This window comes from Salvelinus alpinus, chromosome 1 (genome assembly GCF_045679555.1).
Source record: "Salvelinus alpinus chromosome 1, SLU_Salpinus.1, whole genome shotgun sequence".
Taxonomy (NCBI): domain Eukaryota; kingdom Metazoa; phylum Chordata; class Actinopteri; order Salmoniformes; family Salmonidae; genus Salvelinus; species Salvelinus alpinus.
Genome location: NC_092086.1, coordinates 51,197,046 through 51,211,329, shown reverse-complemented (window position 1 = coordinate 51,211,329; position 14,284 = coordinate 51,197,046). Strand labels below are relative to the sequence as shown.

Sequence of the window (14,284 nt, the reverse complement as noted above, 5' to 3'; positions counted from 1 at the left end):
ATCTGGTATGTAGACTCTTATGAAGCATGTAATAACATATGACAGAAGTGGTCATGCAGTTGTTATTAACAGTTGACAGAGCATTTGACAACAGGATGGAGTATAATCTAGGTAGACACTAGTTGTACGATGGAACACTCCTATGGGTTCCTAGGCTACGTGATGCAAGATCATTTAAAACACGCAATCATAGATTTGTTAAACCCTCCCATCATTCACCGTTTTATATATTGATTACATGGCTCATTGAATTCTGGGAATTGGTCATGTACAATGCCCCAAAAACGTCCTGGCAGCCTCACGAACCTGTTTCCATTTCTCAGCTGTGATTCCCTGAGGGAGACCACAGACTTGGTTAAATGGTGATGAAGTGAATTTAAGTAAGTCTGAATGTATTTTGGGGGCTTTGCGTGCAGTTCAGAGAGGGTCTAAATTGAGTTTGAACTTAGCACCGTGCCACATGTTTCCAAAAACACCTCTGGCAATATTTCTACTCCTCTTATCATACTTGTTGATAACACAAACTTCTGATAAAAACTGATAGTGGTAGTCATTAAGGTTTTATCAATTATTTTAAAGGGGAATTAGAAGATTGTCATTTTGTGTTAGGGTTTTAGAGATAAGGCCTAGCCAACACTCAACCTTTCGATTAACCCTCTTTCATTAGTTACTTTAACCCCTAACCCGTTCCACAAAGTAAATTATTAACTGGGTGGTTCGAGCCCTGAATGCTGACGGCTGACAGCCGTGGTATATCAGACTGTATACCACGGGTATGACAAAACGTTTATTTGTACTGCTCTAATTACGTTGGTAACCAGTTTATACTAGCAATAAGGCACCTTTGGGGTTTGTGGTACACTACACGACCAAAAGTATGTGGACACGTGCTCGTCGAACATCTCATTCAAAAGAATGGGCATTAAACGGAGTTGGTTCCCACATTGCTGCTACAACAGCCTCCACTCTTCTGGGAAGGCTTTCCACTAGATGTTTGAACATTGCTGCAGGGACTTGATTCCGTTCAGTCACAAGAGCATTAGTGAGGTTGGGCACTGATGTTGGGCGATTAGGCCTGGCTTGCAGTTGGCATTCCAATTAATCCCAAAGGTGTTTCATGGGGTTGAGGTCAGGACTCTGTGCAGGCCAGTCAAGTTATTCCACACTGATCTCAACAAACCATTTCTGTATGGACCTCGCTTTGTGCACGGTGGCATTGTCATGGTGAAACAGGAAAGCGGCTTCCCAAACTGTTGCCACAGCATAAAGATTTCCCTTCACTGGAACTAAGGGGCCTGGCCAGAACCATGAAAAACAGCCACATACCATTGTTCCTATTCCACCAAACTTTACAGTTGGCACTATGCCGAGGGGCAGGTAGCGTTCTCCTGGAATCCGCCAAACCCAGATTTGTTGGTCAGACAGCCAGATGGTGAAGCTTGATACACCACTCCAGCCAGCGCTTTGCATTGCGCATGTTGATTCTTAGGCTTGTATGCGGCTGCTCGGCCACAGAAATTTGACGAACTGACTTGTTGAAAGTCACTGAGTTCTTCATAAAGGCCATTCTACTGTCAATGTTTGTATATGGAGATTGCATGGCTGTGTGCAAGATTTTATACACTTGTCAAAAACGGGTGTGGCTGAAATAGCCCAATCCCCTAATTTGAAGGGCTGTCCACATACTTTTGTATATATAGTGTGTATTGCCAATATACCATGGCTAAGGGCTATATCCAGGCACTCCACGTTGCGTCGTGCTTAAGAACAGTCCTTAGCCATGATATATTGGCCATATACCACACCCCCTCGAGCCTTATTGCTTAAATATAAGATTAATACTTTCCCATTTGTCACTAATTATATTTCAGGATTTTGGGGGGATGCGCAGTACAGTGGATCTTACAGTGCAAAATACTCTGGGAAGAGCGGTTGATATGACTGTGCATAGTATTGATGGATTAGTGATGTGCGTCCCGATTCTCCACACTTCTCCCAAAGTGTGCACTTCCTGTCATGGATTTAAAAGCATTGGAGTGGTGTAAACGCAGACTGGCGGGAGTGTCTACCGTGGTGAGTGTGAAGTGCACACTTTGGAAGAAGGGTGGAGAATCGGGACGAAACCTGTGTCTCTCTATTGGAGCCTCCCTCTCTCTCTCTGTGAGCCTGTGGGTGCTGCCTGTAGCCCAGGTTTGGCAGCCAGTGCAGTTCGCTCATCACATCCTGACCTTGTTTGTTACTTCACTTAAGACACTCCCCTGAGTTTTCGCTGAGTCAGTCTGGAAGCCACAGCATCTATTTCTATCTAAACATCCCCTCCTCCATCCTCCACCCCTCCCCCCCCCCTCCATTATGAGCCATAAAAAAGACGGCTCGCTTCCATTTTCTCCCTTGGCCCCCTCAAAGCATCAGAATGACGGTTGATAAAGGAACATGGACACTGACAATGTATGCTTTTTATAGCCCCGCAAGTGGAAAAGCGAACATGGATTGACAAAAGATGGACATGAAGTGGATGAGGGTTGACGTGTGTATACATCAGGGCTCTTTATTTAATCTCTCTCCTCTCCATGCCCTCTACCTCTCCTGCCACCACTCAAACCCCCCAAGTCTAACCCTAACCCCTGTGTACTACATAGGGACATTAGTTAATGTTGTTCCCAGGCCCAAAATACATGGGCAGTAACGGCGGTGGCTTCTTCCTCTCCCAGTACAGATGGACTAAGGGTTGGGCAAGGCGCTCATGGCATTTGTATTCACCCCCACACCTGAGGTCACCCAGGCTTATGTAATTCTCCCTGACAGGGAGTTGTGTGTCGTGGATGCAGAGGGATGGCGTTGGGGGTGGAGGACGTATGGAATGGGGGACCCCTGGTTGGGTCACAACGGCTGTTTGATCCCCTGTGCTGGGAGCAATGGGATTTTTTGTAGGTAACAGATGCTGTTTAACCTGCATCATGTGTGTTAGCTAGCTACAGACTCTCTCCTCTCTTCCCCTCCCCCCTTTTCCAATTTTTTTCCCTCCCTCTTACCATCTCCCTCTCCTCTCTCCCTGGATCTCTCTCTCTCCCTGGATCTCTCTCTCTCTCTCTCTCTCTCTCTCTCTCTCTCTCTCTCTCTCTCTCTCTCTCTCTCTCTCTCTCTCTCTCTCTCTCTCTCTCTCTCCTCTGTCCCCTCCCCCACAGCCGCTCTCTCTCTTTTCTCTTGAGCCTTTCTCTCGATCTCTCTCTCACATTCTGCCTCACTCTATCTTTCTCATCCCATCCCCTCTGCTCCTCCTCCTCCTCCTCCACACTCACCATAGCTCCATCTTTGCCACAGGGCTTTAGCTGTCAACGTGCAGTCAGTCAAATTAATCCAGTTAATATGCACATAAACACACTCATATACACATATGTGTACACATTTGCACAAATAGGTTTATAAGCTGTATGACCAAGCATCTGCACATACATGGGCCCTATCAATCCATCCATCCTCCCAGCAGCCCATTTGTTATAGCATCAGCAGCAGGGATCGCAGCAGCATGCATCCTTCCTCTGTGGTTGAACTGATACACTCACTGCCTCTGTTTGGTAGCTGTCCGGATGCTACTCACGTTATTCCTGGTGGATCCAATGCTGTCCGCAGGCTAGCAGGCGATCACGGATGATGTTTGCTGCAATATCTCCCATAAAAGTCTCAGTTGTTGTTTTTTGAGCTGCTAAATATGATTTACTCAATATGATCGTTTTGCGAGCCTTCAGTTTCAAATGGTTTTCAAGAACGTTGCAAGAATATAATTCTGCATTTCAAATGTGCTTGGGCTGTTTTCTAGGGTGTGTGTTTATAGGAGATAGTCAATACTTGTGTGTTTAGGCTATCTCAGAGATCCAGACTGGAGTTTTGTGAATAACACTTCATACAAATACACATCCACATAAATATACACTTACAATGCTACACATACGCACGTACATACACATCAAAGGTACACATATACACACATACATAATATTCACATTCTATGCATCCATACTCTCTTCCCCCATCCATCCACATATCCATCCACTCATTAATCCACTAATCCATCCACTCACAAAAGCAACGCAGAGAGTGGTATTGCATGTTATATTATATGTAGACATTTTTACTGCAGGGCCAATGTCATAGCTTCATGTGAGTCCATGGACAACGGCATTGTAACTTCCCTTCTCCTCCACCAATAAAACAATATACATAGAGGAAGCTCCCCTGCCACTAGATCCAAAACAGCTGGTTAGGCTGTCAACGGCTTGATGAATAAGCGATAAATTCAATATTTGCTTATGTAATAGCGAGTGAGATGGTGTACATTTTTCAGCGTTTACGTTCGACCAAAATGTGTATTGGTGTTCTAATGAGGCGAGGATAATTTATTACACAATACGTATTGGAGGTAATTAGTTGTACTGTTTAAAATGTTTTAGTATACATTTCAGATTATTTGCCTTTAGTATCACTATAGTGCTCCATAAGGGTAACATTGCCTGTAGTACAACATACTGTACAGTACATAGTCATTTCTCTGGTGGGAAGGATAGGCCTATTGAAGGTTTTTAAATTACTACATTTTCATTGAAGGCTAGCTTTTTCTTTTTTACACGACATCCAGAGATACAACATTCGAATTCATGCTTCCTGCCTAGCATTGTATCTCCATGAATATAATGAATGAACTACTTGAAAAGGCGTGTTACAGTCTGCGAGCAGATAACCCCCGCGGCTAGCTTTGTGGTCGCTAGAAGTTTCATTGTGTCGCGAGTCGCTGGCATGCATCTGGACGGGGCTGGTTATTTAAAGGGGGTGAGACGGACACAGACAGGGCTTCTTCATGTGGGTTACCCAGTTGAAATGCGATTGTGTATGTCTTTGGATCACATGCAGAGTACACACACTTTTAACTAGGGCGATTTCATAGATCCCTAAACAGTTTAGAACCGTGTACTGTTCTATATTCTATAGCCAGACTAACTGAGACTCACATGGCAGGTGTATTAGGTCTGCCCTACATTGCTCAGAGCGACACACCAGCATTTCCCTGTGGTGCCCTCAAGAGGCCTATCTCCCAGATGTGCAATGTTTGATGTACTGCTCTGTACACTATGAGGTTGCATTCACACCTAGCAATGAATGTGTTTTTGAATGTTCTGGTAAATCTGAAGGGAGGGCAATGGTGGAAGTACTGTGCATCCATTACATTGCTATCAAATCCTTTTTGCTGCTTGTTGTAACTCAGAATAATGTGTACAGTGAAGATTAGGTTGTCTGGGGTTAGCTTCAGCTAAAGGGTCTACATTAGTTATAGGCCCTACTTAACATTAGATTAAATATGATTTGGTTCAAGCCCTGATTAGCCAGTCTAGCCATTTAGCCTGTCCAGTGTAACCTGAATCCTAGCGTGATGGTTTGTTTAGTCCAGCTGTTACAACAATCCATTGCCACAAGCAAGTGAGCGGTACACTTGGTACAGCATTGGTTATGCTAAACTGTGTATGACTGCATTTCTGTGGATCGTTCTGGAACCCCATCTGATTCCACCAACCATGTCTAACCGTATTCAACCATATTTTACCTCACAGCATCTTTTGATGTCTATTCTCTGCTAAATAATTAGCATTTCATTTCCTCAAAAACCCTTCAAACAAACCAGTGTCTATGTTGTACCATTGTTGTCCATATGAATTTGAATACTAGATTGATCAATCTAGTACCAGTTGTAACACAATCTAAAGATATGAATTCTTTATATAGATCCTGTTGCTGGTGTTACTGCAGCTAACCTCTCTCAAACCTTATCTCTGCAGCCCAGACATGTTATGCACTATTGTAGTCACATTCCTATCGTCAGTTGAATTCCATCTAAACTCCATTCCATTAAACATAGTCCAAGCAGATTTACCTGCTCATATATGCAACTATTCATACCATACCTACCTACGTGCTCTCTCTCCTCACGAATATCTGTTGTCGTGGAATGTTTTGCCCCTTGGCCACTTTTCATTAGTATGCGCATACCTCTCATATGGAAGATATGAGCTGTGAACTAGCTTATCTGCCCATTGGCAAGCAAGGGCTAGAGAGGCTGCCATTCCCCCGTCGGGTGAAACCGGATGCAGGTGGAGTGCTGGGAGAGCCTGGGAGGAGTAAAGGAAGAAAACAGCCAAATATAGCTACATTGAGTAGACAACACACACACACAGAAGTGGAAATGTAAAAATGTTGACCAGTTCAAGATGAGATAGCTGCAGCCTAGCCGACATAGCTGCAGCTTGTGATGAGGTTCCCCCCAGAGGCATCTGGCAACAGAGCTAGCGACGAGTTAGCATTAGCCCTGCTGCTCGTTTCACTACACATTTTAATACACATTTCACTACACATTTTAATACACATTTCACTACACGTTTTAATACACATTTTAATAGACATTTTAATACACAAGTTGGGTGCTTTCTGTCTGACTTTAGGTAGGCGCCAAGAGTAGTAATTGCAGATTGTATCTACCTTGTAGTGACACCAGGGGGTGAATGAGGTACATATGCTACTCACATCGTAACATAATACTTCTGCATAACATTTGCCATATTTAATGAATAATTGTTACGGGGTCAAACAGAGGTGCTGCCTGACCTCGAGTCATGAAAGGCTGCTGGTTTTCATTCTTGCTTTTTTTAATCAGTGGCAGATTTAGACCTGTGTTACTAGGTGTGTGGACTCTCCGGGAAATCAGTGACATTAACTGATCAATTAGGGCCAAGGGCGAAATGGAAAACCTGCAGCACTGCTGTCCTAGAGGACTGTTCTACACCCCTGGGTGAAAAGCATGATTGGTATCCTTCTCTTTTCTTGGCTAAACACATAGTTCAAAGCCAGCACGTATGCACACACACATACGCAAACAATGCATAGTGTTGTAGGGTGATCGCTAGCAAACAAATGCAGCTATTCAAGCGCAGCTATTTATGGCTGTATTGATTTAGCAGGGGTCTGTGTTAGTGTGTAGGTAAGATGCTAATGTGATAAGAGATGGTGAAAAGACTCCAAGTTGTAATACAACACTGACATTGTGAAATATGTGAAGACATTGCCTCTCTGAAGAGGTCAGCTATCTTGGACATTCTGAATATCTTTGTTGTTACCTGACTCCTTTACAATCAAAGCTACTTGTCATATAAACATATAAACAAGTCCAGAAATATAAATTTCTCACTAATCTCTGTCACATATCAGGATTAAGGTGCCTTTATCCATTTATCCATTTTCAAATAAAGCCGACATGCTTTTGTGTGATGCTGCAAGTGTGTGTGCATTTGCATATTTGTTTGTGGCTTACCATATACAGTGCATTCGGAAAGTATTCAGACCCCTTCCCTTTTTCCACTCCATTTTGTTTTGTTACAGCCTTTTTCTAAATTTGACGAAATAAACATTTTCCTCGTCAATCTATACACAATACCCCATAATGACAAAGTAAAAACAGGTTTTTAGAAATTGTGGTCGCTAAAATAAAAAACTGAAATACCTTATTTACATAAGTATTCAGACCCTTTGCTATGAGACTCGAAATTGAGCTCTGGTGCATCCTGTTTCCATTGATCATGCTTGAGATGTTTCTACAACTTGATTAGAGTCCACCTGTGGTAAATTCAATTGAGTGTACATGATTTGGTAAGGCACACACCTGTCTATATAAGGTCTTACAGTTGACAGTACATGTCAGAGCAAAAACCAAGTCATGAGGTTGAAGGAATTGTCTATACAGCTCTGAGACAGGATTGTGTCGAGGCACAGATCTGGGGATGGGTACCAAAACATTTATGCAGCATTGAATGTCCCCAAGAACACAGTGGCCTCATTCTAAAATTGAAGAAGTTCGGAACCACCAAGACTCTTTCTAGAGCTGACCAAACTGAGCAATCGGGGGAGAAGAGCCTTGGTCAGGGAGGTGACCAAGTTTCCGATGGTCACTCTGACAGAGCTCTAGAGATGCTCTGTGGAGATGGGAGAACCTTCCAGAAGGACAACCATCTCTGCAGCACTCTACCAATCAAGTATTTCTGGTAGAGTGGCCAGAAGGAAGCCACTCCTCAGTAAAAGGCACATGACAGCCCACTTGGTGTTTGCCAAAAGGCACCTAAAGGACTCTCAGACCATGAGAAGCAAGATTATCTAGTCTGATGAAACCAAGATGATTGAACTCTTTGACCTGAATGCCAAGCGTTACGTATGGAGGAAACCTGGCACCATCCATACGGTGAAGCCTGGTGGTGGCAGCATCATGCAGTGGGGATGTTTTTCAGTGGCAAGGACTGGGAGACTAGTCAGGATCGAGGGAAAGATGAATGGAGCAAAGTACAGAGAGATCCTTGATGATAACCTGCTCCAGAGCACACAGGACCTCAGACTGGGGCAAAGGTTCACCTTCCAACAGGACAACGATCCTAAGCACACAGCCAAGACAATGCAGGAGTGGCTTCGGGACGAGTCTCCGAATGTCCTTGTGTGGCCCAGCCAGAGCCCGGATTTGAACCCGATCGGACATCTCTAAAGAGACCTGAAAATGCCTGTGAAGCAAATCCAACCTGACAGAGCATGAGAGGATCTGCAGAGAAGAATGGGAGAAACTCCCCAAATACAGGTGTGCCAAGCTTGTAGTGTCATACCCAAGAAGACTCAAGGCTGTAATTGCTGCCAAAGGTGCTTCAACAAAGTAGTGAGTAAAGTGTCTGAATACTTATGTAAATATGATATTTCAGTTTTTTGCAAAAGTTTGCAACATTTCAAAAAAACAGTTTTTTTCTTTGACATTATGGGGTATTGTGTGTAGATTGATGCGTTTAAAAACATTCACCTTTTGTGCAATACGTAGGTGTAGGCTATATGCTTAGGATTTAACACACATTGATACCGCTTACAACATCATGATCTATATCAAATAAGCCCAGCTAAGATTGTGTGCATCTGTGCAGTGTAACAGTCAGGCAGCCATGAAGATGGTGGGCTGGGCAATATGCAGCAAAAGCTGCTCCATCATTCCATGAATAATACATAGAAAATGGACAGAATATTTCAGCTCTGGGAAGGAGGAAATCTGAGCAGTTGATCGTGAACAAACCATTGGGGGATCCCTGAAAGTAATGGTAGAGTTTTTGGTAGTTTCAACATGGATTAAAATATTAAATCTGCATCAGCTATCTTAATTGGAAATGATCTAGGAATAGGCCACTATCTCTTATCAAATGAATTATTTACTTGCAGTTATATCGCAAGCATAGTATATTACTATGTCTGCTATATGGTTTTTACTTGCTACTTTACACCTATAAAAACATCTACCACATTATCCAGCTTGGTGGTATCTGTAGTCCTATTATAATCAATACTTTGATTGATTGTATATTGTAACCATACCCTTTTACAATGAACGCTTGGAGGACAACACAATGCACGTATGACCACAGTCACTTGATTGGACACAATCAGTCGTGTTCATATCTTACTCCAACATGCTCCAGTCCAAGGCCTTTTGAGTGAAACGGACCAGACAGATGAACCACAGTTCCAGATCTGTAGCCTTTGATAAAAACCAAGGGAACCTAAACTGATTCAGGCGAGTCTGTCAGAATCGTGGTTCTCTGTGGAAGCCTGTCGGGTGGTTATTCTGATTGAACATTCTATGTATCTTTCTCTTCGATGATCATATGGAGATCTGAAACCAATTACTCATTAACCCAAATTTGAGCAACATCTCATTCAATCAAATAATCGCAGCAATTTTTTTTTGCATCGCAATGACCATTTAAATTGAGCTGGTACTAAAAGCTTCAGAAAATAATTGCTAGAAATTGATACGAATATGGTAGGCCATTGATATTGCCTGTGTGGATGTTAGCACAAATGTGAGTCACCGCTCATTAGCCTGAAAGCTACTGCGAAAACTCAACACATTATAGTCTCTATTATGTGCTTAAATGGAGCAAAAAATTAACAAAAGGTCCATTTGTCATGGAATGTTTTTCAGAAAAGTATTTAAATGACAAAAAATCTATACAATGAGGTGAGAGAAAAAAACAAAACAAAAAGTGGCTAAATGGCGCTGTGTCCTCCAATAACTGCAGCGTGTATCAATATCAAAGCTCCGTGCACTGAAGTTATATTAATCCTTTGTCACACACTCCATATACACTAGCATCACATTACATTGGAGAGTGAGTGATCCAACCAGGAACCGTCTCTCATCATACCATACAAGGCAGAGTGGGAGACTGTCACCCGAGGGCACAGAGGGCAGGAACATGAACTGCACATCCTCGATGTGGAGCTAGCTAGTTAGAGGTGGGCACTGGAGGGAAATGTTTCAAACCCTAACCAAGACAAAGCCAGCCCCAACCGCTGGAGACATAGTTAACGGTCAGTTAGTTCAAAACCTAGCAACTCGACTAGGCCTCCCAACGCATCCAGCCTCTTCTTTGGAGCTATTTTTCCCTCCCGTATGCCCTTATGAAAAAGCATTGTCTCCCTGACACACTTGTCTGCTGCTGTTTCTTTTGGCATGAGATGCGATTTAGTGGACTTAACTCTCCTGTATTTTTCTGGCCAAAAGACAAACAGGAAGCAATGAAGAGTGAAGGGAAAATGTTGACTAGAGTGTGCCCAAGTAGATGGCTGCCATTTTGTAAATTTCTCTGTTTGCCAACAGTTATAGATAGGTGTCCACTAGCTGTGTTTATGACTAAGCTGTTCAGCAATGACTGTTCTTGTGGTGTGGACTTAGCAGACGACACTATAGAGGTCTTGTCGATTTGTTGTTTTTCTCCAGGTGAAATGGATTTGTCAACCCCTCTCTCCCTCACAATGTGATTCAACATGACTGCCATTAGCTTACAAAACACTCTAGGGGCTCGATTGAATCCGTATCGTTGAGGTTTAGCGTTATAGCGTGATTGAAATGTAAAGGTCATTTCAGATTGAGCCGACATATGTAGCGCTTTCTGTGAATGCAGTCCTAGCTAACGCGGGAACATTGCCTTTAAATGTCTATCGCGCTATATTGCAGCTCTTCAGCGCTACGGATTAAATAGAGCCCTATCCATCGATTCTCCTGCCAGTTAATTGAACATAAATACTATGCCCTTCTCTGACGCAAATAGGCAAAATACCCATCAAGCTATTGCCTAAACAGTTCATCAATTTGACCATACAGCATACACATGCGGTGATCTATCTCTGCCGTATCTATTGCCTGGTGTCACCTTTTTCGTTGGGTGCATAATTTGTAGTGCCCATAATACTGTATCAGCAACAGAATGAGCTGTGTGCTGCCCTATGGCAGACGGCCCACGCTCCACCTTGCCAACACTGCACACCTCAGCCCCTCTCCATGGGCCTCTGGCAATTCATCAACGCTAAGCGCGACAAGAAGCCGAGTGCACATCTTTATTATTTTAGCGCAAATGTAAGGTGTTCCATCGATTCTCCTGCCATTTTCAACAGCTTCGTATACAGCTTCTCTTTCTCATTGTCTCTTAGTCCTTGACCCCTTTGAGGTCGGTTCACACAGCTCGCATCACTTTAAGTCGAAGAGGGTTTATGTAAGGGTGTGTATTATTTAAAAAAATATATATATAATTTAGAATTTAACCTTTATTTAAGCAAGTCAGTTAAGAACAAATTCTAATTTACTATGATGGCCTACCCAGGCCAAACCCCGACGATGCTGGGCCAATTGTGCGCCGCCCTATGGGACTCCCAATCACGGCCGGATGTGATACAGCCTGGATTCGAACCAGGTACTTAGACCGCAGCGCCACTCGGGAGCCACTGAGGGTCACTCCCTTGAAGGGTCACTCCCTTCATATCATGAACTGTTTGAAGTGACAGCGCAAATATAATACATATTTCAAAGCCTTTTTTGTGGCTTTATCTAAAATGGTTGCCATGCAGTATGGATACACGGGTTTTCCTTTTTATTCTCTACCCCTTACCCCCTTCCATCCTTACTCCTTACTCCTTACCCTTCCATCCTTGCTCATTACCCTCCCAACAGTTAGGAGAGATCTATAGCCAAGTGTGGTACTGTGTTATCTGCGGTTTGCACAGGTCACAAATACGCAATCAGCAATAAATAGCAATATGCCAGTGCAGTGCATGGGGGACTGATTTTGTGTTTCACCTCTTCTGTTTCAGGCTAAGGACAGCGATGACGATGAAGAAGTTGTCCAGGTTGACCGGGATCACTTCATGGATGAGTTCTTCGAACAGGTCAGTGCAACAAAACAACTGTAATACACGCCATTGAATGGCATAAGAAATATCTTAATTACCGTTATTACAAACGTAACCTGGTAGTTCCTGTATCCACACATCTACGGGTCATGTTTAATAAAAGGGGGCAAAGGGCTAATTAAGGTCTATGCATAGTGTCATAATTGGCGATTAACTGGTCGTAAATGCCTTATAAGTGTCATATCTCTAAAGCTAAGGTGTTACTGTTTTATGTGTTCCCCATTTAATACTGTTTCCAAGTGCAGTACATATTAATGCCATATCATTAAGGGTGAAATCAGGCCACATAATGTAAAAACAAGAAAATAAAATAGGCCACATAATGTAAAAACAAGAAAATAAAATAGGCCACATAATGTAAAAACGAGAAAATAAAATAGGCCACATAATGTAAAAACAAGAAAATAAAATAGGCCTACTGGCTACATTATCTCCAGGTCATGTTCCCTTCAGCTTTCTCTTTCAAAATTGAAAGTGATTGAGAATAATTTCTTTCAACAGTCATCCTATGCAACCAGGAACATGCTATGAGAGAAAAAGGAGGAGGGGCATGATAATGCAAATAGAGCGACATTATGTTTGGTGTGTTCAAACACAAGAAATTGGAATGATTTGCATACTAATTGATGATCCAATGACGGGGGAAAGCTAATAAGAGACCAAGGTGTGGAGGATGTAACAGCTTTTATGTCCCTCCCCTGGGTTTCATGTGATTTATTTGGACTAATATGCCAAAATTGAGTGACCTTACTCTTCTTCCTACCATAACAAGACTGCAGTGAATCAATCAACTCTATCAGTGGTATCTTTTATACGTTGGAGATGCTGCCAGAACTCTTTATCGCTGAGTGTTAAGTCTTAACGAAGACATTAACACCCTGGATGTCTGACAATATGGCTACAGAATGTCCCAGCATTTATGGGAGTACAGTCAATCTGTGGCTTAAAATGTCCAGTAGTTGATTTTTTGTGCAAGACGCTCAGAACGCGGCCTCCATTTTTTTACACAGAGGAATTGTTTTCTCTCTTTGAAAAGGCTGTTAAAGCAAAAACCTTGAACAGATACACAGTTATCTGCAGTACAGCACCAGGAATCGCAAACAAAATCCACAACTCTGGTCCTTGTCTTTTGATCAGCATCTTATCAAGCCTGGAAGACCAGGTAAGCAGACTCTCTGGCCCATCTAGAAGCAGTAGACACTGTTAGTGGGGCCCTGAGGGGCTGGCTGGGATTGAGGACACCTGCCTTTGAAGAGCTCTGCTGCTGCAGGCAGGGTGCAGTTATTGAGCCTGGCTTAGCTGTGCTCCTCACTATCCTATGGGCCGTGGCTCAGCTCCTCCGTCCTAACGAAGACGAATCTGTCTGCTTTACAAAGCTCTCCTCTAAAACTATTAAGTGAACACTACAGGGGAAGGGGAATTGGCTCAATCTGGGCTAAACAATGATTCACTATAAAGAATGAGTTGATTCGGTATGCCTTAGCTTCGTTGAGGAAGTAGCTCACAAGCCATTGTCATTGAACTCTCTGTCCCCTAGAAAGAAAAATAGGAAGAGCTTTTACTAATTGAGTAGAGAATGAATAGGAATGCATATATGCTCATATCCATACAGTCAATGCAAAAGGATCCGCATATCCACAAACAGTGCCAAGACACGTCTGTATTGGGAATTGGATTACATAACACATTCAGATGGAGAAGTGGAATGAATGCAGAATGTGTGGTTAGGCTGCTGAGTCTGACTTTGCACAGGCTTTTAGGGGATAGTCAGAAGTTCTTGGAAATGTATTATCTGCAGGCGCCTCTGCACATTCTGTGGGGTTGGAGGAGTTTGAACACCCACCATTAAAACAGTGGCCATCTTGTATCATACAAATGTTAGATAGAGATATTGATCCACAACGAGTGACGATATATAGCTAATACTGTAATAAGGTATTAACAATCAAATCAAATCAAATGTTACTTGTCACATACACGT

General features: G+C 42.9%; 1 protein-coding gene across 1 annotated transcript in view; it reads left to right on the top strand.

Moving 5' to 3' along the window:
* The window catches only part of LOC139579582 (syntaxin-1B), a 53,494-nt gene that overhangs the window by 18,617 nt on the left and 20,593 nt on the right, over positions 1-14,284 (top strand). The window contains exon 2 of the mRNA XM_071408339.1: positions 12,205-12,279. Within this exon, the coding sequence (XP_071264440.1) occupies positions 12,205-12,279 (75 nt within the window). The remainder of the gene's footprint in view (positions 1-12,204; positions 12,280-14,284) is intronic.